At 40.1% G+C, this 25,659-nt stretch overlaps 1 protein-coding gene across 1 annotated transcript; it reads right to left on the bottom strand.

Annotated features, from left to right (window-relative positions):
• Positions 1 to 633: 633 nt before the first annotated feature.
• Positions 634 to 25,388, bottom strand: COA7 (cytochrome c oxidase assembly factor 7). Its single transcript, XM_077149632.1, has 3 exons — positions 25,225 to 25,388; positions 21,362 to 21,502; positions 634 to 4,379 (listed from the first exon to the last, which is right to left on the bottom strand). Exons 1-3 carry the CDS (start codon positions 25,328 to 25,330, stop codon positions 3,931 to 3,933), a joined length of 696 nt encoding a protein of 231 aa, XP_077005747.1. The 5' UTR covers positions 25,331 to 25,388; the 3' UTR covers positions 634 to 3,930.
• Between the last annotated feature and the right edge of the window lie 271 nt (positions 25,389 to 25,659).

Below are 25,659 nucleotides of genomic sequence, written 5' to 3'. Positions count from 1 at the left end.
TATTAGAGGGCATCATCCCCATCTGAGAGGTGACAAAACTGAGACCCAGAAAGTTAGGAAACTTGCCCACGGTCACACACAAATTTACTATTAAAAAATGGAAACCCAGCTTAAGAACTTTAGATATAAGAAGTGGATGGTCTGGTGCCACCCCACCATCCCCACCAACCCTAATAATGTAGAATTCAAGATAAGAGATCTAAACGGCAAGATGAATGTTAAGAAGTTTTTAAAAGAAAGTTTTCATTTTTTTCCCCCAAAGTGATTCACTTGATGCTTCTAAAAAATATTAAATTTTACTTTTGAGTTTATATACTCTCATTCATGATTGGATGCCATAAACGGTGTGCCTTTTAATTATCCCAGAATTGCCCAAATCTGTAGGATGGAAAAATCTAGGCTTTTTCCCCTCTGCCATGCCGTCTTTTGCAAAATCTCTTTCAATGCCATCAAACTTTGACAAATAAAAATACAATTTATTTCTAAGTTTCAGAACATCACTGAACAGTTCCGGTAAGTTTCTTGTTACCACCCCACGGGCTCCAAATGAATATGAATGGCTCCCTCCATCCAACTAGTTGCCCAAGGTAGAAACCCAATTTTTGTTTTCATGCTCTACTCTCCCCTCCCTCAACCCCCCCACTCAATATGGCTCATCTTTTTTCTTAAATTGTGATACATTTGTTACAACTGATGAAAGCACCTTTTTAATAATTGTACTATTAACAATAGCTCATGGTTTAACTTAGGTTCACTGTTTGTGTTGTGCCGTTTAATGATTGTTGTTTTTTTATTCTAGCACCATACAGACAAACATTTCCTCCTTTTACGTTCAGATATATTTTAGTGCTGTTAATTATGTTCATAATGTTGTACCCATCCCTTACCAAAACATTTCCATCATTTCAAATAGAAACTCTGTACATTTTAACTCTTCACTCCTTATTTCCTGTCCCCACCCTGGCTCCTGGTACCCTATATTCTAGATTCTAACTTTTTGAGTTTTCGTTTTCTAATTATTTCGTGTCACTCAGATCAGACAATATTTGTCCTTTTGTGTCTGGCTTATTTCACTGAACATCATGTCTTCAAGTTCATCCACATTGTTGCATATATCAGAACTTCATTCTTTCTTATGCGTGGATAATATTCTATTGTACGTATATATCACATTATATCTGTTCATCAGTTAATGGATACTTGGGTTGCTTCCACCTTTTGGCAATTGTGAATAATGCTGCTATGAACATTGGTGTGCAAACAGCTAGTTGTTCAAGTCCCGGGTTTCAATTATTTTGGGTATATAAGTGAGAATCATATGGTAATTGAAGTGGGGTCCTATGGTAATTGTTCTATCTAAAGAACTGCTGAACTGTCTTCTACAGCAGCTGCACCATTTTTACACTCCCATTGATGATGAGTGTTCCTGCTTCTCCACACCCTCTTCAACACTTATTCACTTTTTAAATAGTAGCCATTCTAGTGGGTGTGAAATGGTATCTTTGTGGTTTTGATTTGCATTTTCCTAATGACTAATGATGTTGAGCATCTTCTCATGTGCTTTTTTGGCCATTTGAAAATCTTCCTTGGAGAAATGGCTGTTCAAGTCTTTTATCCACTTTTTAACTGGGTTTCAATATGGCCAAATTTTGCTTTCTTACATGCTTCAATCTCTTAACTCCTGCCCTGCGACCTCTTACCTGGACCTTTGTACCATCCTCCTAAGCAGTCTCTCTGCCTCCAATCCATTTTCTGGACCACGGTGATCTAATTTCCAAATGTGGTCATTTCATTCTCTGGCTCAAAATCCTTCAGAAACTCCCCACTGCCCTTAAGATAAAATATAATCCCTAGACCCCCTAGCTTTCTTCTGCCTCTCTGGGACTCTTGCTTCCCTCTTAAAGTACCGATCACTGTATTATCAGATGTTAGTGAGAATACCAGTGAGAAAGTAAACCACTAGTTGTTATGATGAATCTTTTTTCTAATTAGACCATCCAGGCCATCTCTGAATTTCCACATCCAACTTAAGTCTGGCATGGAGGAAAATGCTGGTAATAATTGCTAATGACGATTCAAATGCCTGCTGGCCAGAGCCACTCTGTCTTCACTAATGATACTGCTTGCTGTGACCAGAGCCTGAAAACTCATGTTTAAACCTTGCCTCAAAGGCTGCACAAAACTGAGAAACTTATCCACACTGGCTCTTATCAACCCATGGCCTCCCACAGCAGCCTGGATATGAAACAACCTCGGGCCCTTCTGGACCACAGTAAATTATTACTCTTTGCATTTAAGTAACTTCTGTGAAATGTAACATTTTGAAACTCCTAACGGTCACTCCCATTGTTCCTAGCCTCATCTAAGAACCTGATGTAAGAACAGAGCACCAAGGGTCCCAGACTTGTCCACACAAAAAATAACCCAGTACACCACATGGCATCAAGTTAACCTAATTCTTCAAAATTACAAAGCACATTTAATTGAAAAGGTGTGATTTTAAAAAAACAACACTATTGGGACAAAGACTGTCACTCAGTAGGTAGTGAGAACACTGAAGGTTGTTTCTTTTTTCTCTTTGAGATTTTCAAATTACATATAAAGGGAACATGACTTTTATAACCAAAACTCAAACCTTACATTAAAAAAAATTTAAATGTTTAGAATTTACTTAAATGTAAAAGCTACTTACATTTTTTATTTTTTTATTTAAACACAAGTTAAAATTTACCATTTTAACCATTCTGAGTGTACTTTATACATTTAAAATGAAATTGATGCCCTGAACTTGGGGAGGTCTTTCTTGTCTATCCACTTGAGTAGCTGTGCTTACAGACCTTCATCCACACAGCAATCCTTCTAGGACAGCTGCAAAAGTGGAAGCCTCAAACAGCAGGTGGTTATGACGGTTAGAAATGATGGTGCTGTTATCAGAAGAAATATGACAAGCTCGCCCCCTGGTGACAAACCAGGGAGATTTAAAAAAGCATATATTCTAAAACATCTGAAGCAAAATGTCATGACCACCACGGGAAACATGCTCCATCCTACCAGAATCTGGAGCAAATACTACAGAGAACACAAACTACCATGCAATAAAAATAGTTTATTCACAGGGCCAGTTTAAAAGGTTAAAGGGTTCAGTTCTGGGCAACAAATGTATCAAAGTCCCTGCTGCAAATTCCTAGCTGAAGCTGCTTTGGGAATAATCTGCTCACTCAGCATGATGTGCTCACTCAGCCAGGTGAGAAGACTGGGGATGTGAATTTTCAACAATGAAAGACTCCTCTAGAGGAAGGCAAGCGTATATTTCATCCTCTTTAGCAACCCTGAAACATAATGACCCTTAACCTTTATGTTCCATGTCCCTTCTGACCTCTATATTTATTTTAAGATCTTCTGAAGGCAAAAAGGGAGGCAACATCAGTGATTACATAAATCAGAGGGTGGCAGTCGTGACTATGAAACTGTTCTTAGCTCCTTAAGCCCGCTATTGTGTAAATCAAGATACCTTTTGATTTCCAAGTCTTCTCCACTGTAAAAAAAATAAGAGGAAGTCTGATACCTTCAGGCCCTGTGGCTGCTAATTTCTCCGGCTTCTTGTAATCAGTGGTCTCCCCTGCCCCATTCTCCATTTGCTCCTGTTTTCATGGCGCTTCAACAGCTTGAGAGCTAAGTCCTCCTAAATTTAGGTGTCTTCACAGAATACACCCAGATAAAGGAATAATGATTGAAGAAAGCATCGCAGCCTACTTCCCAGTTAGGTGACACTCTTGAGCAACGGTCTATGTAATCAGAGCGGCTGGTTTTAGGTCCCACGTCTTCCTTCCTGCTCCAGCAGGTTGACCTCCAAAGGTTGAACTCCATCACAGGTCTCAGAAATAATAGGTGTCAGCTTCCAGCTGTTTGTTGTCTCAGAGAGTGACCGTACTAACCGAACGTTAAGGGCTGGACACTTTTCTGCTGTTCTTTGTGCAGCTGCCGGGCCCGATTTTTCAGCTCTTCAGCCTTGGCCTCATCTTTATCGACACCATCCCCGAGCTTGTACATGCGGCTCGCATTGGCACAGGCCCAGACATGGCCCAGGTCACAGGCTTTCATTGAGTATTTCCATGCCAGGTTCATGTCCTTGGGGAAGTTGGGGGCACCCTGAAGGAACATGGCACTGAGGTTGAAGCAGCTGCTGGCATAGCTGCCATCACAGGCCCTTGTATAGTAATCCCTGGCCTTCCCCAGGTCAGGAAGGCTGTCCTCATTGACCTGTCCATCATGTGCCAGGAGACCAACATTGTGACATGCTTCCACAGACTTCTTTCCTGGCTTTTCACATGCCATCAAAAAGCAGCCGAATGCAGCTTTCAGGTCCCGGGTCAGTCCACCTGGAAGGAAGGAAAGAAAAGAAAAAAGTAAACCGAAGCCAATGCAGAACTTCAATGTCTCAGGCCAAACTTAGAAAAGACTTCCTGAATAAAGTTCATATACTGTGAGCAGCACAAAAGAGAGGTTTCCTGGTATAGTGCACAGACTTCCAGATCTTTTGGTCACAGAATCTTTTGTTCAAATGCTATCTTATGGGAAAGGAAAGGAAATGAAAAATGGGAATGATGATAACATCTACATTTTAGGGTTATAGCATGTAGTAAGTACACAGTGTCTTATAAGCACATAATTAAATGCTTGTTAATTTAAAGACATACTGAATGTCTACTCTTTGCCAACCACAGTGCTAGATAACTGAGGAACAGACACTATCCTTGTCCTTGTGAATCTTACAGTTGAATAACACAAACAACCACACAAATAAATATATGCTTATAATAAGTGTGACAAGTATATGGAGGAAAAGTACAGAGTACTATATTGAGGCCCAGACTTAGAGCAGGAGGTGAGGTCAAGAAAAACATCCCTAAGGAAGTGATATTTGGGCTCTACTCTAAATGGGAAAAAAATAAGAAAAAGAAAACATGGAGTAGAAGTTGTTCCAGTGAGTGAGAATAGGTTACAAAGAAGAAAGGAGCAAACGTGGCTGGAAACCAGAAATCATTGGGGTAAAAGCTGGAGAGGCAGGCAGGGACAAGACCATGCATCAGGGCGGCCTGTTAAGAACCCTGAACTTAATCCTAACAGGAATGGGAAACAGGAACCAGGTTATTTTAGGCAGAGTTGGTAGGACGGTTCACATTCTTACCTTTTTTTTTTTCTTCATGAAAAATGTAAAACTTCCATATACTCATTCTTAAAAATTATAAACATTTCAACTCTTAACATTCTTTTTTTACAGTGAATTTTTACAACGAAATTTTGAGGTAAAATTCACATAACAAGAAGTTAATCATTAACCATTTTAAGGTGTACAAATCAGTGGCATTTGGCACATTCACAATATTGTGTACTCATTACTTCTCTCTAGTGCCAAGACATTTTCATCACTCCAAAAGGAAACCCCGTACCCACTAAACAGTTCCTTCTTATTTTCCTCTCCCCCCAATCCCTGGAAGCCACCAGTCTGCTTTCTATTTCTTTTGATCTACTCATTCAAAGTAGATCTTTGTCAGTTTCATATAAATAGAATCACTTTTTTATAAGTCTTTGTCTGCTACGTGCAAAGTCTGGTCCTCTGCACTGATGGTTTCTGTATTTTATCTTGTTCCTTTGGATAGGCTTCATTTCCTGTTTCTCTGTATGCCTTGTAATCTTTTGTTGCACACTGTACATTTAAATATTTTAATGTGTTAACTCTAAAATTTAGTCCCCGAGCTGTGTCTTCCTTAAAGTTTGTATCCAACTGGTGAGATGACAGATTTCCTTGAATGCCAGATGCTATAAACAAACAAGGCAATGCAAAAACACCTTTCACAGTCCTTGCAAACTGGTTTTGTGTTGGCTGGTGTGCTCCTTCAGAGCTTAGCCATCCTAACAAAGAACCTGAGGAACAGCCTGAGGTAAAAGTGTAGAATCTCTAAGGTCTTTTCTGAGCAAGCATCTTGTCCAGGGCATGTGCTACGGCCTTAGGAATTTCCCCTCCCCCTCTCACCTTCCTCCACTGCCACCCCACCCCCCACTGGTTTACATGGATCTGAATGTGCCTCTCCTCCCTATGAAATAGCTTTCCTCCCTGTCCAAGCCCTCTATTGTATATCTTAAAGCTGGTTATTCTTTGCCTTAGACTGCTGCAATGTGATTGCTTCTTACATTGTTTTAGCTGCCCACAAACTGTTTCTGTATGGGGCCAGTTCCAGGATGGTGAGCCAGAGATTAGTACAGGTATGCATGTACCCCAATATGGCATAGGGGTTACTCTGCTCCCTCTGGAAAGGGACCAGGGACCTGTACTGAGACGGCAGACTTGATCTGTCCAAGCCAGGTAGGGGGAAGTCCAGTATGGAGTCACAAGACTTTCCTCTATTTTTAAGCGGCCTTTTTCTTGTTTTTGCCCAGTTACTGCAACTCTTTATTTTCCGGAGCTCTAAGAAACATGGTTCTGCCAGTTTTTGCTAGTTAATTAAAGATTCTATGGGTGGATGGAACCCTGGAATCTATAATTTTGTGTCTTTTGTGTCTGGCTTCTTTCACTTAGCACAATGTTTTCAGTTTACCCATATTGTAGCATGTATCAGGACTTCTTTCGATGGCTGAATAATATGCTATTGTACAGATACACCACATTTTGTTTATCCATTAATCAGTTCATGAACATTCGGTTGTTTCAACTTTCTGGCCATCATATAGATAGATATACTACATTTTGATTATCCATTTATCAGTGAACCTTCATGTACAAGTTTTTGTTTGAAAATCTGTTTTCAATTATTTGGGGTATATATCTAAGGAGTGGAATTACTAAGTCATGTGGTAATGCTATGTTTAACTTTTTGTGAAACCTCTAAACTATTTTGCACAACCACTTTTCATTCCCACCTGCAACGTACAAGAGTTCCAATTTTTCTACATCATTGCCCAAACTTGCTAATTATGTCTTTTTTATTACAGTCATTCTAAATGAGTATAAAGTGGAATCTTGTGTTTTTTTGTGTTTTTTTGTATCCATGGTTTTGATTTGTATTTCTCTGATGGTTAGTGATGTTGAGCATTATTTCCATGTGCCTTTTGGCCAGGTATACCTTCTTTGGAGAAATGTCTATTTGACATGATTTACAAATATTTTCCTCCACTCTGTGGGTTGCTTTTCACATTTTAAACATTTTGCTTTATCTATTCATCTGTTTGCTTATCTATTCTTCTGGACTTTGGGGTTGCTTTCCACTTTGTGAGTACTGTGAAAAATGCTGCTATGAACATTATTGTACAAATTATCTGTCTGACACTCTGCTTTCAATTATTTTGATTACATACCTAGGAACAGAATTGTTGGATTACTGGTTCATTTTTTTATGAACTGACAAACTGTTTTCCACAGGGCTGCACCATTTTACACTTCCATCAAGAACTACAAGGTTTCTAATTTCTCCACATCTTTACCAGTACTTGTTATTTTCTCTCTTTTTTGATAAAAGACATCCTAGTAGGATGTGAAATGGCATCTCATTATAGTTTTAATTTGTATTTCCCTAATGACTAATGATGTTGAACATTTTTTTATGTATCTTTAAACTTTTTTTTATTGTATAGTATAACATATATACAAATCAAAGACATAAAAAGGCAATAGTTTTCAAAGCACTCTTTCAGCAAGTAATTACAGGATAGATCCCAGAGTTTGTCATGGGCTACCATACGATATGCTTATATTTTTCTTTCTAGCTGCTCCAGAATATAGGAAGCTAAAGGGCTTAAATATATATATTTTTTATTATCACAATCGACATTTTTTCCTTCTTTTTGTGAAAAATAACATATGTACAAAAAAGCTATAAATTTCAAAGCACAGCACCTCAATTAGATGTAGAACATATTTCAGACTTTGACATGGGTTACAATTTCAAAATTTTAGGTTTTTACTTCTAGTTGCTCTAAAATACTGGAGACTAAAAGAGATATCAATTTAATGAGTCATCAAACATTCATTTGTTAAATCCTATCTTCTCTGTATAACTCTACCATCACCTTTGATCTTTCCATCCCTCTCTTTAGGGGTATTTGGGCCATGGTGATTCTAAAGTTTTCATAATGGAAGGGTCTGTCACTAATATGGGATAGGGAGATGGAACTATCTGATGTTCTGGAGAGGCTGGGCTAGGTTTCAGGACTTATTTGGACCAAGGATCCATCTGGAGGTTGTAGGTTTCTGGAAAGTTACTCTAGTGAATGGAACCATTGTGGAATCTTACGTACTGCCTTAGGTGTTCTTTAGGATTGCCTGGAATGGTACCGGTTGGGGGTTGACAGGTTATGATAGGTAGCAATGTCTAAACTGAAGCTTGCGTAACAGCAACCTCCACAGTAGCCTCTTGACTCTATTTGAACTCTCTCTGCCACTGATACTTTATTAATTACAGTTCTTTTCCCCCTTTTAATCAGGATGGACTTATTGATCCCATGGTGCCAGGTCTGGATTTATCCTTGGAAGTCATCTCCCACGTTGCCAGGGAGACTTTCACCCCTGGATGTTATGTCCCACATAAGGGCTTTGGAAGGCAATGATTATACTTGCAGAGTTGGGCTTAGAGAGATTGAGGCCACATCTGAGCAACAAAAGAGGTCCTCCAGAAGTAACTCTTAGGCTTGCCTATAGGTAGCCTAAGCTTCTCTGCTACCTACGTAACTTTTTTTCATATACTTTTTGGCCATTTGTACACCTTCTTTGGAGAAATGTATGTTCAAGTCCTCTGTCCATTTTTTAACTGGGTTATCTTTTTGTTGTTGAGCTGCAACAGCTCTTTATATATTCTAGATGCAAGTCCCTAATCCGATACAAGACTTGAAAATATTTTCTTCTATACTATGGACTATCTTTTAATTTTCTTGATAGTATCTTTTGATGCACACAAGTTTTTAATTTTGATAAAGTCCTGTGTGCCAGTTTTGACATATTATGTACACCAGAAAAGCCTCCTGGTTCAATCTTGTGGGGGCAGCCATTTCTTTTCATCTTGATTCAATATTGTAGGGCAGAAACTTCTGATTAGATTATTGCCACAGATGTGACACGCCTTTGGATTAGATGGAGATGTGACTCCACCTATTGAGAGTGGGTCTAGATTAATTTACTGGAGTCCTTTAAAAGAGGAAACAATTTGGAGAAAGCTGAGACCTGATGTAGATACTTGGAGAACAGTTGCTTCAGAGCTGACAGAGCCAACAACAGACCCAGACATTTGGAGATGAGGGTCCAGCAGACATTACTATGCACCTTCTCATGAGATGCTAAGAAAGCCCCCAGAGTTATGTCCTGAAGGAGCTAAGTGAAGGCCCACAGATGCCAAGTGAGGAAGCCCCACGGGAAACAGAGGGTGAAAGCAACAGAGCCCAGGAACAAGGGACCAGCAGATGCCAGCCTCGTGCCTTCCCAGTGATGGAGGTGTTCCAGATTGTATCAGCCTTTCTTGAGCAAAGGTAACCTCTTGCTGGTGCTTTAGTTTGGACATTTTCTTGCCACGAGAACTGTAAACTTGTAACTTATTAAATTCCCTTTTAAAGACCATTCCATTTGTGGCATATTGCATTCTGGCAGCTTAACAAACTAATACATCATGTTTATCTATTTTATTTCTCATTACATGTTTTTGGTTTCATATCTAAGAATACATCGCCAAATCTAAGGTCATAAAGATTGACTCCTTTGTCTTCTAAGAGCTCAATGGTTTAGGTCTTATATTTAGATCTTTTGATCCATTCTGATTTTTGTATATGGTGTAAGGTAGGGGTTCAACTTCATTCTTTTGCATGTGACTATCTAGTTGTCCACCAGCATCATTTGTTGAAGACACTAGTTTTTCCCCATTCAATGATCTTGACAACCATGTTGAAAATCAACTGATACTGGATATATGGGTTTCTTTCTAGACTCTATTCCAATGAGCTAATGTCTATCCTTACGCCAATACGACACTGTTTTGACTACATTAACTTTATAATAAGTTTTGAAATCAGGAAGTGTCAGTCTTCCAAGTTTATTTTTCTTTTTCAAGACTGTTTCAGCTAGTAAGGGAACATTATCTTTTAAAAATATCACTCCAAGACAACCACCTAGAAATAACCATCATTATCATTAAGCGAACACCATTCCAAACATCTTGGTAGCATGTACCAAGATTAAATGCTGGCTAGCTGTAGTTTCATAGAAGTACAGTGAAAAACTGGGTCACACGTGCTATTTGTAAGTAAAAAAAAGGAAAGAAAATTCATTTGAATTTATCAGAAGAAAACTAAACTGATGTAAAACTAAAGAAATTGTTGAGCTTCTCAAGAGGCTACTGTGGAGGATGCTCTTATGCAAGTTTCAGTTGGACATTGCTACCTATCATAACTTGCCAAACCCCAACCAGGACCATTCCAGCCTATCCTAAAGAACACCTAGGGCAATATATAAGATTTCTGAAACCTAGAGGGCCCCACCTCTCCAGAACATCACATAGTTCCATCTCCTTACCCTATATTATTGACAGACCCTTCCAACATAAAAAAATTAGAATGGCCATAGCCCAAATATCCCTAAAGAGAGGAATAGAAAGATCAAAGGTGATGCTGGAGTTATACGAGAAGATAGGATTTAACAAATATATGTTTGCTGAATCATTAAATTGATATCTCTTTTAGTCTCCAGTATCTTAGAGCAGCTAGCAGTAAAAATCTAGAACTGTGGAACTGTGATCCATGCCAAAGTACATGTTTGAGTCCCAGCTCATTCTAGTATTTCTGTCCCACGTTCCCAGGAAGGTTTACATCCCTGGGAGTCATGTCCCACATAGAAAGAGGGAGGGCAGTGAGTTTGCTTGTCATGTTGGCTGAGAGAGAGGGGCCACATCTGAGTAACAAAAGAGGTTCTCTTGGGAGTGACTCTTACATCCAATTTTAAGTAGGCTTAGCCTACCTTTGCGGGGTTAAATTTCATCTGAACAAACCCCAAGATTGTAGCCCCTCTCTTGCTAAGTCCAATTCTGCAAGGAAAATCATTACTGCTCCCCTGCCCAACATGGGACATGAATCCAGGGGTGAAAGTCTCTGTGGCAACATGGGATATGACTCCTAGATATGAGCCTAGCCCTGGCAACATAGGATCGACAATGCCTTCCTGACCAAAAGGGGGAAAAGAAGTGTAACAAATAAGGTATCAGTGACTGAGAGAGTTCAAACAGAGTGAAGAGGCTACTCTGAAGCCTACTGTTACATAAGCTTGCGCTAGATACTGCTATTTATTATGGTTTGCCAAACCCCAATCAAAACCATTCCTATAAACCCTAACGAACACCTTGGCTTTATCTGAGATTCAATGAAGGTTCCATGCACTAGGATTACTTCCCAGAAATTGACAACCTCTATCTAGATGGTTCCCTAGACCAGATAAATCCTGAAACCCAGAGGGGCCAGCCTCTCCAGAACATAACTAGTTCCATCCCCCATCCCAAATTATTGACAGCCCTTTCAACATGAGAAAGTTAGAATGGGCATAGACCAAATTCCCTAAAGATTGGGAGAAAGATCAAAGGAGAACGTAGAGCTATAACAGAGAAGATAGGATTTAACAACGGAGTATGACTGCTGAATCACTATATTGATATTTGTTTTCATCTCTGATGCCTTGGAGCAGCCACAAGGAAAAACCTAAAATTTATGGAACCGTAACACATACCAAACTCTGAAATCTGTTTTACAACTAATTGCTGTAAAGTGCTTTGAAATTTATTGCTTTTTTGTATATATGTTATTTTCCACAATAAAAAAAATTAAAAATTAAAAAAAAAAAAAAAAAAAAGGTTGGGTATGATAAAGGAGTGGTAATTCTTACCATTGTTCCTGAATGTAATGTGTCTTTTTCCCTGGCTGCTTTTAGGATTTTTTCTTTATGTGCAGTTTTCAGGAAATTAACTATAATGTGCTTAAATGTAATTTTTCTTGGTTTAACCTGCTTGAGTTTATGGAATTTGTGGACTGGTATTTTTCAACAAATTTGGAAAATTTTCACGATGTTCTCAAATATTTTTTTCTGTCCCAGTTTCTCTCCCCCCCCACCCCGCCCTTATGGAACTCCAATATACGTTTACTCAATCTGTGTGGCATAACAACTGGCCACATTCTTAAAGAAGATCCCATATGGATGTCCAGAGCTCCTTCTCTGTGCAGCTCCTTTCTTTGTGGTTTCCTGCCCTGCAAACTCCAGCTGCCTCAGTGGCCCTAAACCCTGATCTCTGGCCCCTCAGTACAGCAAGACTGCTTACTCTGCTTGATCTCCACTTCTTTGTGCCTAGTTTGGAAATTACTTCCGGACAAAGAGTTGATATGCTGGTCTGAAACTGTTATATACCCCCAGAAAAAGCCAGTTTCTTTTAATCTGAATCCAATCTTGAAGGGCAGACCTACTGTTTAGGATAGGACCTTTTGATTAGATTATTTTATGGAAATGTGGCCCTGCCCATGCAGGATGGGTCTTGATTAGTTTACTGGAGTCCTTGAAAGGGCCGATAAATAGCCAAAACTAAAGGACAAATACTGCATGGTCTCATTGATATGAACTGACATTAGTGAATAAACTTGGAATATTTTGTTCGTAACAGAGACCATCAGGAGATAGAAAAAGGGTAAGACGTTGGGTAATTGGAGCTGAAAGGATACAGACTGTGCAACAGAACTGGATACAAAACCTCAGAAATGGACAGCACAATACTACCTAACCGTAATATAATTATGTTAAAACACTGAATGAAGCTGCATGTGAGAATGATAGAGGGAGGAGGGCTGAGGACATAAATGAAATCAGAAAGAAAGATAGATGTTAAAGATTGAGATGGTATAATCTAGGAATGCCTAGAGTGTATAATAATAGTGAAATGTACAAGGTACAATTTTAAAAATGTTTTTGCATGAGGAAGAACAAATGAATGTCATTATTGCAGGGTACTGAAAATAGATGGTAATTAATATTTTAAAATGTCACCTTCTGTGTGAGACTAAAGCAAAAAAATGTTTATTTGTTATAAAATTTATATTTTGACTAGTGCATTTCCTAATATAACTTATGTAGATAGTTTGATTGAACGCCATAAGTACTTGGAATCTCAGGTAGGACATGAGATTTTGCTGGTTTGTCCAGAGCGATGCCCTGATGAATCCCAGAGTGATTCGATCAGTGAATGGAAAAGTATCTGCAAAGCCCCCTTCGGGGAGTGGTGAGAGTGGGCAGAAATTCAACTTCCCCAAGTTGAATTCTTGATATTCTCACAAGCAGTGTGGACAACCAAAGCTATAGGCAGAGCCCCCAGTCTTGGGGTTTGTTCATATGAAACTTAACCCCACAAAAGGATAGGTCAAGTCTACTTAAAATTTAGGCCTAAGAGTCACCCCCAAGAGAGCCTCTTTTGTTGCTCAGATGTGGCCCCTCTCTCCAGCCAACACAACAAGCAGTCTCACCACCCTACCCCTCTCTACATGGGACATGACTTCCAGGGGTGTGGACCTTCCTGGCGACATGGGACAGAGATCTTGGAATGAACAGAGACTCAGCATCAAGGGATTGAGAAAAACCCTAGAATGAGCTGAGACTTAGCATCAAGGGATTGAGAAATCCTTCTAGACCAAAAGGGGGAAGAGGGAAATGAGACAAAGTGTCAATGGCTGAGAGATTCCAGAGTCCAGAGGTTATCCTGGAGGTTATTCTTATGCATCAAGTAGATATCATCTTGTTATTCAAGATGTTATGGAGAGGCTGGAGGGAACTGCCTGAAAATGTAGAGCTGTGTTCCAGTAGCCATATTTCTTGAGGATGATTGAATAATGATACAGCTGTCACAATGTTACTGTGTGATTGTGAAAACCTTGTGTCTGATGCTCTTTTTATCTACCTTGTCAACAAAGGAGAACATATGGAATAAAAATAAATAATAGGGAGAACAAATGCTAAAATAAATTTAGTTTAAATGCTAGTGATCAATGACAGCGAGGGGTAAGGGGTATGGTATGTATAACTTTTTTTCTCTGTTATCGTTTTATTTCTTTTTCTGTTATATTATTTCTTTTTCTAAATCAATGCAAATGTTCTAAGAAATGATGAATATGCAACTAAGTGATGATATTGTGAATTACTGATTATGTATGTTGTTTTATTTTGTTTATTTTTTTAATTAATAAGTAAATTAAAAAAAAAAAGAAAAGAAAGGGCCGATAAAGAGAGTAAATATAGATATCAGGAGATGCAGAAGGAGCTGAAAGAGCCATCTGAACCCAAAACCCAGGAAAGAAGAAATCTCTGGCCCCAGGAGGATGTTAAGCTAAGAGATGAAACCCAGAGTTTTACCCCAGAGCAGATAGCTGAGGACCCACAGACACTTAGAGAAAAGTCACTGGAATCAGAAAATGAAAGCAAAGGAAACAAGGACCAAGAGACGTCAGCCACATGCCTTCCCATGTGACAGATATTGGCCTTTCTTTGTAATCAAGGAATCTTTCCCTGGAACTTAGTTTGGATATTTTTATGGCCTTAGAACTGTAAATCTGTAATGCAATAAATCCCCTTTATAAAAGTCAGCAAACTGAAACAGTGGGTGAGGCTCACTTTGTGTGTTTCTATTCTCTCAGGGATCACAGTCCTGCACTGCCAGTTGTCCAAATCTGAAAACAGTTACTTCAGTATATTTTATCCAATCCATGGTTTATATTTAAAAAATTAATTTAGTGGCCTTGTAGAAAGAAGATTGGAAACTAACTATAATTCAAGGAGGAGAGGACTGTGGCTTGGACAAGAATAGTGGCGGTAGACAGAGAGAGGGGTAGCAGATTTAGACATTATTTTGGAGACAAACTGGCCATTACTGGGTAGACAGAGATGTCATTTACAAACCCGGAAGACAATGGAGGCGTTAACTAGGAGAAGAAAAATAATATAGAGTCCCATAAGAAACATGTTATGTTTGAGATATCCGTGAGAATTCAAATTTGAATTGTCCAATAAGCAGTCAGCTATAGAGTCTGGACTAGAGATAAAGATGTGTTTGCAACTACCATCATGAACTTACCTGAGCCTTCATAAACCCTCCTCTAAAGTCATTCTACTTTTTAGAAGAGGAAATTGAGGACCCTCAATAAAAACAAAAATATATATTGTTCATCGATACCACCACTTAGAGACCACTGCTCTTTACTTTTAGGGATATTTTTCCCCAGTACCTTTTCCATTCAGTTTGCTATTGTTTTTACATATTGTAATTATGAGCCCCATCAGAAACCTTTTTTAGCATCCATTTTATTGGTGGCATAATACTTCATCAAAGATATGTACCAAATGTTACTTTACATTTCCTTTTGCTGAAATTTAGGTTACTTCACAAAAAAGGTTCAGAGCTGATTTTATAGATAGAAACATCTGGCCAAAACATTTCCTGGTTCACTAACTGTACAACCTAAAATTACATGTGCAGCAACCAAGCAAACCAGACCTCTTCACACTAATAGAATGTTTTATAACTTAACAAAGCAGTCTCATCCATGATCTCATTTGCATCTCAGAAAAATCCTGTGAAGAAGTACGGGCAGATGTTATTATTGTCCTTTTATTGATGAGGAAAATGCCTTGCCTGAGGCCACAGTGTCAGTTAGTGCTCAACCCAGGATTAAAAGTGAGGTCTTTGGCTTCCAACCCTTTCTCCTGTCCCAAGCTATGACTTTGTGAAGTATGTGTCAAGAAAGGACAAAATTAAAAAAAAAAAAATGAAAAAAAACACCCACCAGAATATCCTCTGGCTCAGAACTAGGCAGAAGGAATCAAAACAGTATTGTTTTGATTTAAGACAGAATAAGCTTTAAGACAGAATAAACTTATGAAGCATGTAATAACATGGATGGACCTAGAGAACATTATGCTGAGTGAGTCTAGCCAAAAACTAAAGGACAAATACTGTACGGTCCCACTGATGTGAACCGACATTCGAGAATAAACTTGGAATATGTCATTGGTAACAGAGACCAGCAGGAGTTAGAAACAGGGTAAGATAATGGGTAATTGGAGCTGAAGGGATACAGACTATGCAACAGGACTAGATACAAAAACTCAAAAATGGACAGCACAATAATACCTAATTGTAAAGTAATCATGTTAAAACACTGAATGAAGCTGCAAAAAACAAAAACAAAACAAAACAGTATTGGCTTACATAGTCTCAGCAGGGCAAAAGTATGCTAAACAACTGTCCAAAATACTTGATCAGCAAAGATCAGCTGACAAGGTTTTCTGTGACTATCCTGGTTACACCTGGAGAAATTTATATTTAAGAATGCCAACTTAACAGAGGATTAAGTATTGTTCTCTAAACACTCTGTGTTCTTTCATACCTGCTCATCACCTTCTCTCTGCCTGGAACATACTCCATTCCAAACAAAACCTGCTCTGTATTCAAGGACCAATTCTAATGCTCCCTCCTTTATGACAGCACCCCCTCATGATGACATGATCATTCCCAGTACTGAACCTCTCCAGTACTTCGCATGTCTCTTTCTGAAGATGCTTATGTCAAGCTCTTCCAAGTGCAACAGGTGTTGGTATAAATATCACATACACACACACTAGTTGATTTCTAATTCTTGTATTTTACTGTATATAGTAGATATTGTGGTAGGTGGCAGTCCTAGTGCAGCCTGCTGCCTTTCCCTGGGATGCACACAAACACCCTGTGCTCAGAACCAGGTTTGTCAGTCTGGCGGGACAAATCACAATCCCTTAGCAGATAAGGGGGCTGCTGGTATATTCCCCTGATCTGTCCCCAGGATACATAAATACCCACTAGAGAAGGTCTGATTCTGGTGGGCATGTTTTATGATATCCAGTTCACACATCTGGTGGTACCTCTGTCCCTGGTGGGGAGGGAGCAGGATTCCTCCACTAATGCACACAAACACAAGAGAGGGGTGGTACACACCGGAAGTTTAGGGAGACGCCATGGATTGAGTCCACCTGGCTACAGGGAATTGACACCCACTAGTGAAGACCACCTTGCTGTCTCTGTTCTTTGTGAGTATGCGTCTTTCCATCACAGCACGTGTGAATTGTGCTTATGCTGGCAACCCTGACACCAGTATTGGAATGGGCTGACATCTGTAGGAAACTCTCCTTCTAACTCACAAGATACTAAACGTGTGCTAAGCAAAGGATCACTATAGCAATAATTAAGCCTCAATGTACAATCATTAAATCACGTAAGTTCATCAAAAAGAAGTGGGAAAATAATTTCACAGCCTCCTGTTTTCCCTGATTATATAAGGCACTCAAAATCCTTTTAGAAAATATAGCAAAATATGGTATAAGGACAAAAGGAACCCAAAACTCTACCAAGACACTCATCCAGACAATAGCTAGGATTTCTGTGTACACTTTATTACTTAGCTGAGTTAATATCATGTATAATTTTTTATTCAGTTTTCTTCACTAAACATTGTGTAATAACCATTTCCCCATATCAATAAATATTCTTTAGAAACAATTTTAAATGGGCTGTATAATATTACACCCAACAGAAGTACCATTATTTATTTAACTGTTGGACACAGGTTTTATCATTGTGTTAAAATCATATATAGAACTGTAAATAATAAATTAATAAAAATTCTGACAAATAATATGACGGGGAGTATCTTTGTTCCTACCTTTATCTGCATTTCTAGTTACCTCCTTAAGAAAAGATACTAGGAAGCAAATTTCTAGGCCGAAGAAATGTGTATCTGCTCCAGCAAGGGAAGCTAGTATTCCTGTTGATGCTTAACTTTTCTTTAAAATAGAGACCACTACACACCCCATGTCCCATGAGAAAGGAGAAATGGGCCATGCGGCTCCAGAGAATATGAAAAAGGCATCTTCACCAAGCTTTCACTGAACACCTTTCTAAACAGGGCTTGGTTGGCCACCGGGAACAGGGGATAAACCAATCATAACACCCTCAAGAAGTTCATAACCTTACTAGTAAGGGAAAAAAAAATAGCTGCCTATCAAAGGTCTATTCCTTATTTGTTATGGTGTAAAATAGGTCTATAAATGTGTTGATATTTGTGGTGATATGAACCTATATGTACCAGTGTTTAGGGAGAGCATGGCTATGGTACAATCACTTGGAAGGGGGGTGGAGGTTGCCACTTCATCAGGCCCAGAGGACAAAACACCGTTCCACAGATGACTCTCAGACCTTGAAATCTAATGGAGTATGCCTTGTTGAGTTTGGGAATTGTTTGGAACCCATGACCCCTGTTTTCCTTTCAACTTCTCCCCATGGGAATGGGAATGTTTATCCTATGCCTGCTCCTCCACTGTATATTGAAAGCAGAGAATTTATTTTCTAGATTTCAGAGTCCACATCAGAGGGCAATTGTGCCCCAGGGTAGGCCATACCCATAACCGATTTTTTGATGACTTTGTAGTAAGCATTGCTTCTGAAATAACTTAAGGTTTTGGAGATAATGTAATGGAATGAATGAATTTTGCACATAGAATGAACATGTCTTTCTGGGGTCCAGAGAGTCAAGCATGGTGACTGGAAGCTAGATGAACTCCAGAAAAACATTTCTTAAATTTAATCCATTCCTACAGGTCTGAACCCATTGCTTCAGTAGGACCCTTTGATGAGGTTACTTTAGCTAAGATATGGCCCAGGATGGGTCTTAATCCTTAATTACTGGAGTCCTTTGTAAGAAAAATAAAATTCAGAGAAAAAAAGCCACAGGAAGCAAGAAGGTGAACATCAACAGAACCTAGAAGAGAAGAGAGACACCAGGAGACACTGTCATGTGTCTTCCCATGTAACAAGCTAAGGTCTAAGGATCACTGACAGCCAGTTCCACTGTCTTCAAGAAGAAAGCATCACTTTGACAATACCTTGATTTGGACTTTCTCTTAGCCTCAAAACCTCAAGCAAATCAATTTCCATTGTTTAATCTGACCCATTTCACGGAATTTACTTGAGCAACCTACGAAACTAAAGCAATATTCCTCCCTTCAAGAGGTGGATTTTAATTTTCAGCCCTTATGTGGGCTAGATGTAGTGACTCACTTCTAATAAGTAGAATGTGATGGAAACGAACAAAATGTGGCTGCCAAGGATAGGTCATAAAAGACACTGGGGATTCTGTCTTGCTCTCTCTCTTGGATTCTGTTCTGGTTTGCTAAAGCTGCCAGCGTGCAATATACCAGAAATGGGTTGGCTTTTTCAATGGGGATTTATTAGTTTACAAATTCACAGTTCTAAGGCCACGAAAATGTCCAAATTAAGGCATCAAGAGGAAGTTACCTTCTCTGAGGAAAAGCTGCTGGCAACTTGGGTTCCTCTGTCACATGGGAAGGCACATGGCAACATCTGTTGGGCCTTCTCTCCTGGTTCTGGATTCAACAGCTGTCTCCAAATGTTTCTGAGGTTTCCCTCTAAATTCTCTGGATTTTTACCTTCTTTTATGCCCTTCACAAAGGACTCCAGTGAAGGATTAAGACCCACTGTGAAAGGGCTGGGTCACATCTCTATTGAAACAGCCTAACCAAAAAGTCCCACCCACAACAGGTCTGCCCCCACAAGAATGGATTAAAAGAACATGGTTTTGACATGACTCCAAGAGAAGAGCCTGGCCCTGGCATTGTGGGATTAACAGTGCCTACCTGACCAAAAGGAGGAAAAGAAAAGTGAAAAAATATAGTATGAGTGGCTAAAAGATTCCAAATAGAGTTGAGAGGCAATTCTGGAGGTTACTCTTACACAAGCTTCAGCTAGATATTGCTAATTGCCATGGTATGCCAAGCCCTAAACAACAGTATTCCTATAAACCATAAAGAATGTCAGGGCTCTATCTGAGACTATATAAAAGTTTCACTCACTAAGTTTACTTTTCAGAAACCTGTAACCTCCAGATGGTTCCTAGGCCAGATAAACCTTGAAACAGAGAGTTACCAGTCTCTCGAAGAGCACCAACCAGTTGCATTCCCCTACCCCATAACATTGACAACCGTTTTCAACATGAAGAAGTTAGAATGGCCATTGACTAAATATCCCTAAAGAGTGGGAAAAGGATCAGAGGGGAAGGAGCGGTATCAGAGAAGATAGGATTTAACAAATGAGTACAACTACTGAATCAGAGTCTTAGATCAGCTAGATAGAAATACCTGAACTAGAGGTACTGTAACCCATACCATACTCTGAAATTTGTTCTAAAACTGCTTGTTAAAATGTACTTTGAGAGGTGCCCATGCACCTGCCCACCCACCCCACAAACCTTATGAACAAAATTCCCTATGATATACATTATCATATATCTGCCTTTGTGTATGTAGTATGTATAGATATAGATATACATATCTATATGTAGGGAGACACATTGAAATAAAAGAAAAAAATGTATTTTGAAATGCATCACTTTTCTGTATAGTTCACAATAAAAAATGTCAAAAAAACACAGGGATTTCATGCTAATGCAATATGTTAACAGGGAAAAAGAGAAAAATAAAAAGAATATGGTCTTTTCTGGAGTACATAACAGATTCAAACCAGGACAGATCCCTTGCTCCGGAGGACACCAGATGCCATGTCATGAGGATACTCAAGCACTCTATGGAGAGGTCCATGTGACAAGGACCGAGGCCTTAACCAACAGCCATGTGAATATACCATTTTAGAACTGGATCCTCCAGCCCCACTCAAACCTTCAAATGACTGCAACCCTGGCTGACATCTTAACTGCAAACTCATGACAGACTCTGAGCCAGAACCACTCAGCTAAGCCACTCCCAAATCCTGATCCAATGAAACTTCTGAGACAATAAATGTTTGCTAGGGTAATTTGCTACACAGCAACAGATAACTCAGATATTACTCCAGTGATAATTGCAATTAGGGCAAAAGGAGAAAAGACAGAAGAAAGGGAACTAATAACTACTGATCCCTTACTCTCTGCAGGCATTGTGCTGATGCCTTTAACTATGTTATCCTATTAAATTCTTACAACAACCCTATGAGGCAAACACTTCCCCCATTTTACATGTGATGAAACTAAGGCAGAGTTACAGTGATTGACAAAAGGTCCCACTATTTGCAAACAGCATTCTCTCAGGTCTGCCTAACTTGAAAGGCTATGTTCTTCCTCTACAATACCATCTCCAAAGCTTCCTACAATGTGCTTTCCCAATGCCTGCAAAAACCACTCTGCAAAGAGGACTCAGCATGAGGCCCAGGATGTGAGGCCAGCGTTGGTGTCAACAACAAAGGACCAAAGAAAGCAGACTCCTCCTTACCTTTCCCAGTCACGTAATAGGCCCCCAGTTTGTAGCAGCTATCACTGTGCTGGTTCTCTTCACAGTTGAATTTCAACACTTTGGCAGCCTCATCAAAATTCTTCTGGATCCCTTCCAAATAGTCCACCAGCCGATAGCAACCTGTGAGGAGAGGACAAGAGCTGTTCATGTCTCGAGCTGCTGCTCAGTGGTGGGGATGGCCTAGCTTTGGCAACTTGACCTTACCACAATGAATGTAGGTGATGTTCAACCACTCTGACGAATGGCATCAGCTCTCCTTAGCCAAGGGGCTGAGCAATGTAGGAACTGGTAAGACCTTGGCCCCTGAACTGGCTGGACCACTCACAAGCCCTTCTGCTCTCTGCCAGCCAAGCCCAAAGACCCAATGGCTTCCAGGACTGAAACTGTGCCAGCTTTGGAACTTCGTTCATGAAGTACAGCAATAAAACATGGAAAACCAAAATAGTCTGTGAGTAGTCTATTAGCAGCAAAAAGGGGATGCTGCAATGACTGGACCTTACTTCATAGCCAAGTGGGGAGCCTGAAGTCCCAAGACAAAGGAGGGATGGCAGCTACCTAAGGAGCTGGAAATGGTCTCCCTTCCTCCTTGGCAGTTTCCCAGTCCCAGTAAACCTTCTTCCTAAACATCTGCCCTCTCTTTACTCTCCTCTTCATCCCAATGACATCACAAATCACCTCTCATTCATGTTCATTCAACAAATATTTCAGCATCTATGTGCATTTATATACTAGGCACCATTCTAGATGCTGGGGATACAGCCACTTGCCTCCTAACATTTATACTGTAGAGTATGAAACAGACAATAAATAAGTGAACAAGATATTTTCGAATAGTAATAAATATTACGGATTAAATAAATCAGGATGATAAGATAGTTTGTTGTGCTTGTTGGGGAAATGACTAATATAGATTAGGCAATCAGGAGGCCTCCATGAAGAGGTGATGTCTGAGCCGAGACCTAAACAAAAGCACTAGCTATTTAAAGACACTGAAGTGGGCAGAAAGTCCGAAGTGCAAGGAGCAGTAACACAAAGACCTAAATGAGAGAATAAGCTTATACCAGTAAGGTATAACGTGGCTGAACTGAGAAGGAAAGGGGCAGGAAATGAGAAAGGCAGGGAACATAGGAGGAAATTAAGATTTTATTCCAAGAGCAACGGGAAACTACTGGAGGATTTTAGGCAGGGGTAATGATATAATCCAACCTGCATTTTTAAAAGATTACTCTAGTATTTATGCTTGTATATATCTGGATGAGTATATATCTCTTAAGTATGTGAGGGAATAATAAATATTATTTTTGTTACTTAAAAACCCAATAAATAACATTAAAATAGTATAAAATTAAAATATCACTTGGCAGGTAAAGATCGATTATAAGCATGTGAAAGTGGAAAAGATGAGTTAGAAAGCTTGAATTGTGGCAAAATGAATTATATACCCTAGAAAAACATTTTTAATCCATTCCTGTGGGTTTGAACTCACTGTAAAGAGGATCTTTTTTTTTTTCCGTTCTACATATGTAATCAGTAATTCACAATATCATCACATAGTTGCATATTCATCATCATGATCATTTCTTGGAACATTTGCATCTATTCAGAAAAAGAAATAAAACGAAAACAGAAAAAAACTTTATACATACCATACCCCTTACCCCTCCCTTTCATTGATCACTAGCATTTCAAACTGAATTTATTTTAACATTTGTTCCCCCTATTATTTATTTTTATTCCATATGTTCTACTCGTCTGTTGACAAGGTAGATAAAAGGAGCATCAGACACAAGGTTTTCACAATCACACAGTCACACTGTGAAAGCTATATCATTATATAATCATCTTCAAGAAACATGGTTACTGGAACACAGCTCCACAGTTTCAGGCAGTTCCCTCCAACCTCTCCATTACATCTTGACTAACAAGGTGATATCTATTTAATGCGTAAGAATAACCTCCAAGATAACCTCTCAACTCTGTTTGGAATCTCTCAGCCATTGACACTTTGTCTCATTTCTCTCTTCCCCCTTTTGGCCAGAAGGTTTTCTTAATCCCTTGATGCTGAGTCCCAGCTCATTCTAGGATTTCTGTCCCAGGTCCCTGGGAGTCATGTCTACGGAGGATCTTTTGAAAAGGTTATTTTTAGTTAAGGTGCGGCCAACTGAATCAGGATGGGTCTTTTAATCCTATTTTTGGAGGCCTTATCAAGAAGATCACAGAAAGTCAGGAAGAAACTGGAAGTCAAACAGAATCTGGAGGAGAAAGGAGAAGACACTGACACATGACAGAGAAGACAAGGACAAAGGACTGCTGGCAGCCAGTCCCAGAAGGGCACAGTTAGTCTTCTCTGGGAAAACAAGGAGTATCACCCAGCAGATGTCTCAATTTTGGACTTCTAGCCTCAAAGCCCTGAGCCATTAAGCCTTGGATGTTTAAAGAAACCCACTGTATGATATTATATTATTTTAGCACCTGGGAAACTAATACACCAGGTGAGAGATAATGGTGACTTTTGGGGAAACTACTATACTGGGTAGCTATAGCAACTACAGCCTCCTCCCAGGTTCTCCTCCTAAACTTCCTACAGCCAGTTCTTCTATGTCCACTCTGCCCTCCTCCAACACGCTGTATATTCTCCACAGTACACTACTATGAATTCTCTCCTCAAACAACATACAAGGGGAGGCAAGTCTCTCCCTTGCCTACAGAAAATAAAGTCTAAATTCCTTAACCCTGACATTCAAAGCCTGGCCACAGTGGACCTCAGAATCCCTCCTCAAACTTAAGTCTTATTACATCCTGATTCCAAACTTCAAGAAGACAGCATTTTCTTCTCTCATCATGTCCTCCACTTAATCAACACTTATTTGTCCCTTGAGACCTCCCCCAGAATTCTTCCCCTACCACCCACTTTCTCAGTGACTCTAACTCCTATGAATTCCCTCTACACTTAAGACATGGACCAGCCCTCAAAGAATAACCTGAGTTATTTTTTTTTTAAGCCCCATCATGTTGTAGGACAACACTGGGTAGTGGGTTAACTTAAAAAAAAATAGCTGCCTTGCTCTAGAAAGTAAACAGCAAGTTACTAAAAGGTAGGGCCAGTGGCATTTTTTTCCCCCTTTAAAAAAACAAAGAAGAAGGAACCACCCAATGGTATTGGCTGCCCTTGGGTGGCCCCCTCTGGATACTACCATTCATTCAAGTCAACTAAATGTTAAAACAAAACAAACAAAACAAACAGCAAGGTACATTCCTGCCCCGGGGCCTGTTCATTAGCTTTTTCACCTGTCTGGCACAGATCTGCATAATTCACTCTTACTTTCTTCCAGGCTTTGTTCAAAAGTCACTTTCTCAGTGATTTCTCCTGACCGTTCAATTTCAAACTGCACTCTTGAACTCCTGATAACCTCTCGCCCTGCTCTAGAACCCACTGCTCTCTATCCGTTTCCAACACACTATTTCATTTATTTCCTCATGCTAACGTCTGATCCCCTCACACACACTAGAATGTAAGATCCATAAAGACAGGGAATTTTATCTGTTTACTTCTGTATCCCCGGCCTTTTCGCTCAACATACACCACGCAGATCGGCTTTTCCTTTCCCGCCCCCACCTCAAGATTCGGCCGGGTGCAGAGCGTTCCTCCCCTGTGAGCCCCGCAACTCCTCGTGGAACCCAACACTCTCCCCGCCCCTGACACCACACAGGGTTGCAAAGGCCACACAACCTCGGTCCAGATACCCTCAGAGGTTGCTCGCGTGACCCTCCTGCCCGCCCCCGTCCCCAGCTTCTTCTCCACGTGTCCCGCCTTGTGCCCTGACCACGCCGGTGGCGCTCACCGTCCGGGTCCTTCTCGCGGTAGCACTGATAGTTGCATTCCACTTCCATGTTCTCTAGAAAGGCCTTCACCTGCTCCTCGTCCTGGAAGTCCACCACGCCCGCCATACCGCCTGTTAGCCCAGCCGGCTGCCCACGCCGCTTTGCTCGCGCAGCCGGCGCTAGCCAGCCGTTCTGCCCTGGGACCAATCGCACGCCAGCCCCATGATCACGTGGCCAGGCGGGGAGGGGCGGGGCGCTGAGGTTTGTACGGGCGGCGTGATAGCCTTAGGTCGCCAAACGTGGGTTTCCGGTTAGTCCTTCAGCGGCTGAAGTCTTAGACCATCAATTCCCTTCGTTTGCTAACCCCATTCCTGAAACTGGTGGAAGTGTTTCTGGAGCACTTTATCTGTGCCCGCTTTGTGGCCTTATTGATTTTCTGCTTGCAGTTATTGATC

This window comes from Tamandua tetradactyla, chromosome 2 (genome assembly GCF_023851605.1).
Source record: "Tamandua tetradactyla isolate mTamTet1 chromosome 2, mTamTet1.pri, whole genome shotgun sequence".
Classification (NCBI taxonomy): domain Eukaryota; kingdom Metazoa; phylum Chordata; class Mammalia; order Pilosa; family Myrmecophagidae; genus Tamandua; species Tamandua tetradactyla.
Note: the sequence above shows the minus strand (reverse complement) of the source record. Positions and strands in the feature narration are given on the sequence as shown.

Bases quoted from the DNA above. Each gene is read 5' to 3' on its own strand.
- COA7 (XM_077149632.1), bottom strand. From the start codon at position 25,330: ATGGCGGGCGTGGTGGACTTCCAGGACGAGGAGCAGGTGAAGGCCTTT. The intron at 21,503-25,224 runs GTGAGCGCCACC...CTCTCCTCACAG, and splicing joins CCGCGAGAAGGACCCGGACG to GTTGCTATCGGCTGGTGGAC. The intron at 4,380-21,361 runs GTAAGGAGGAGT...CCTTCCTTCCAG, and splicing joins CTATTACGTGACTGGGAAAG to GTGGACTGACCCGGGACCTG.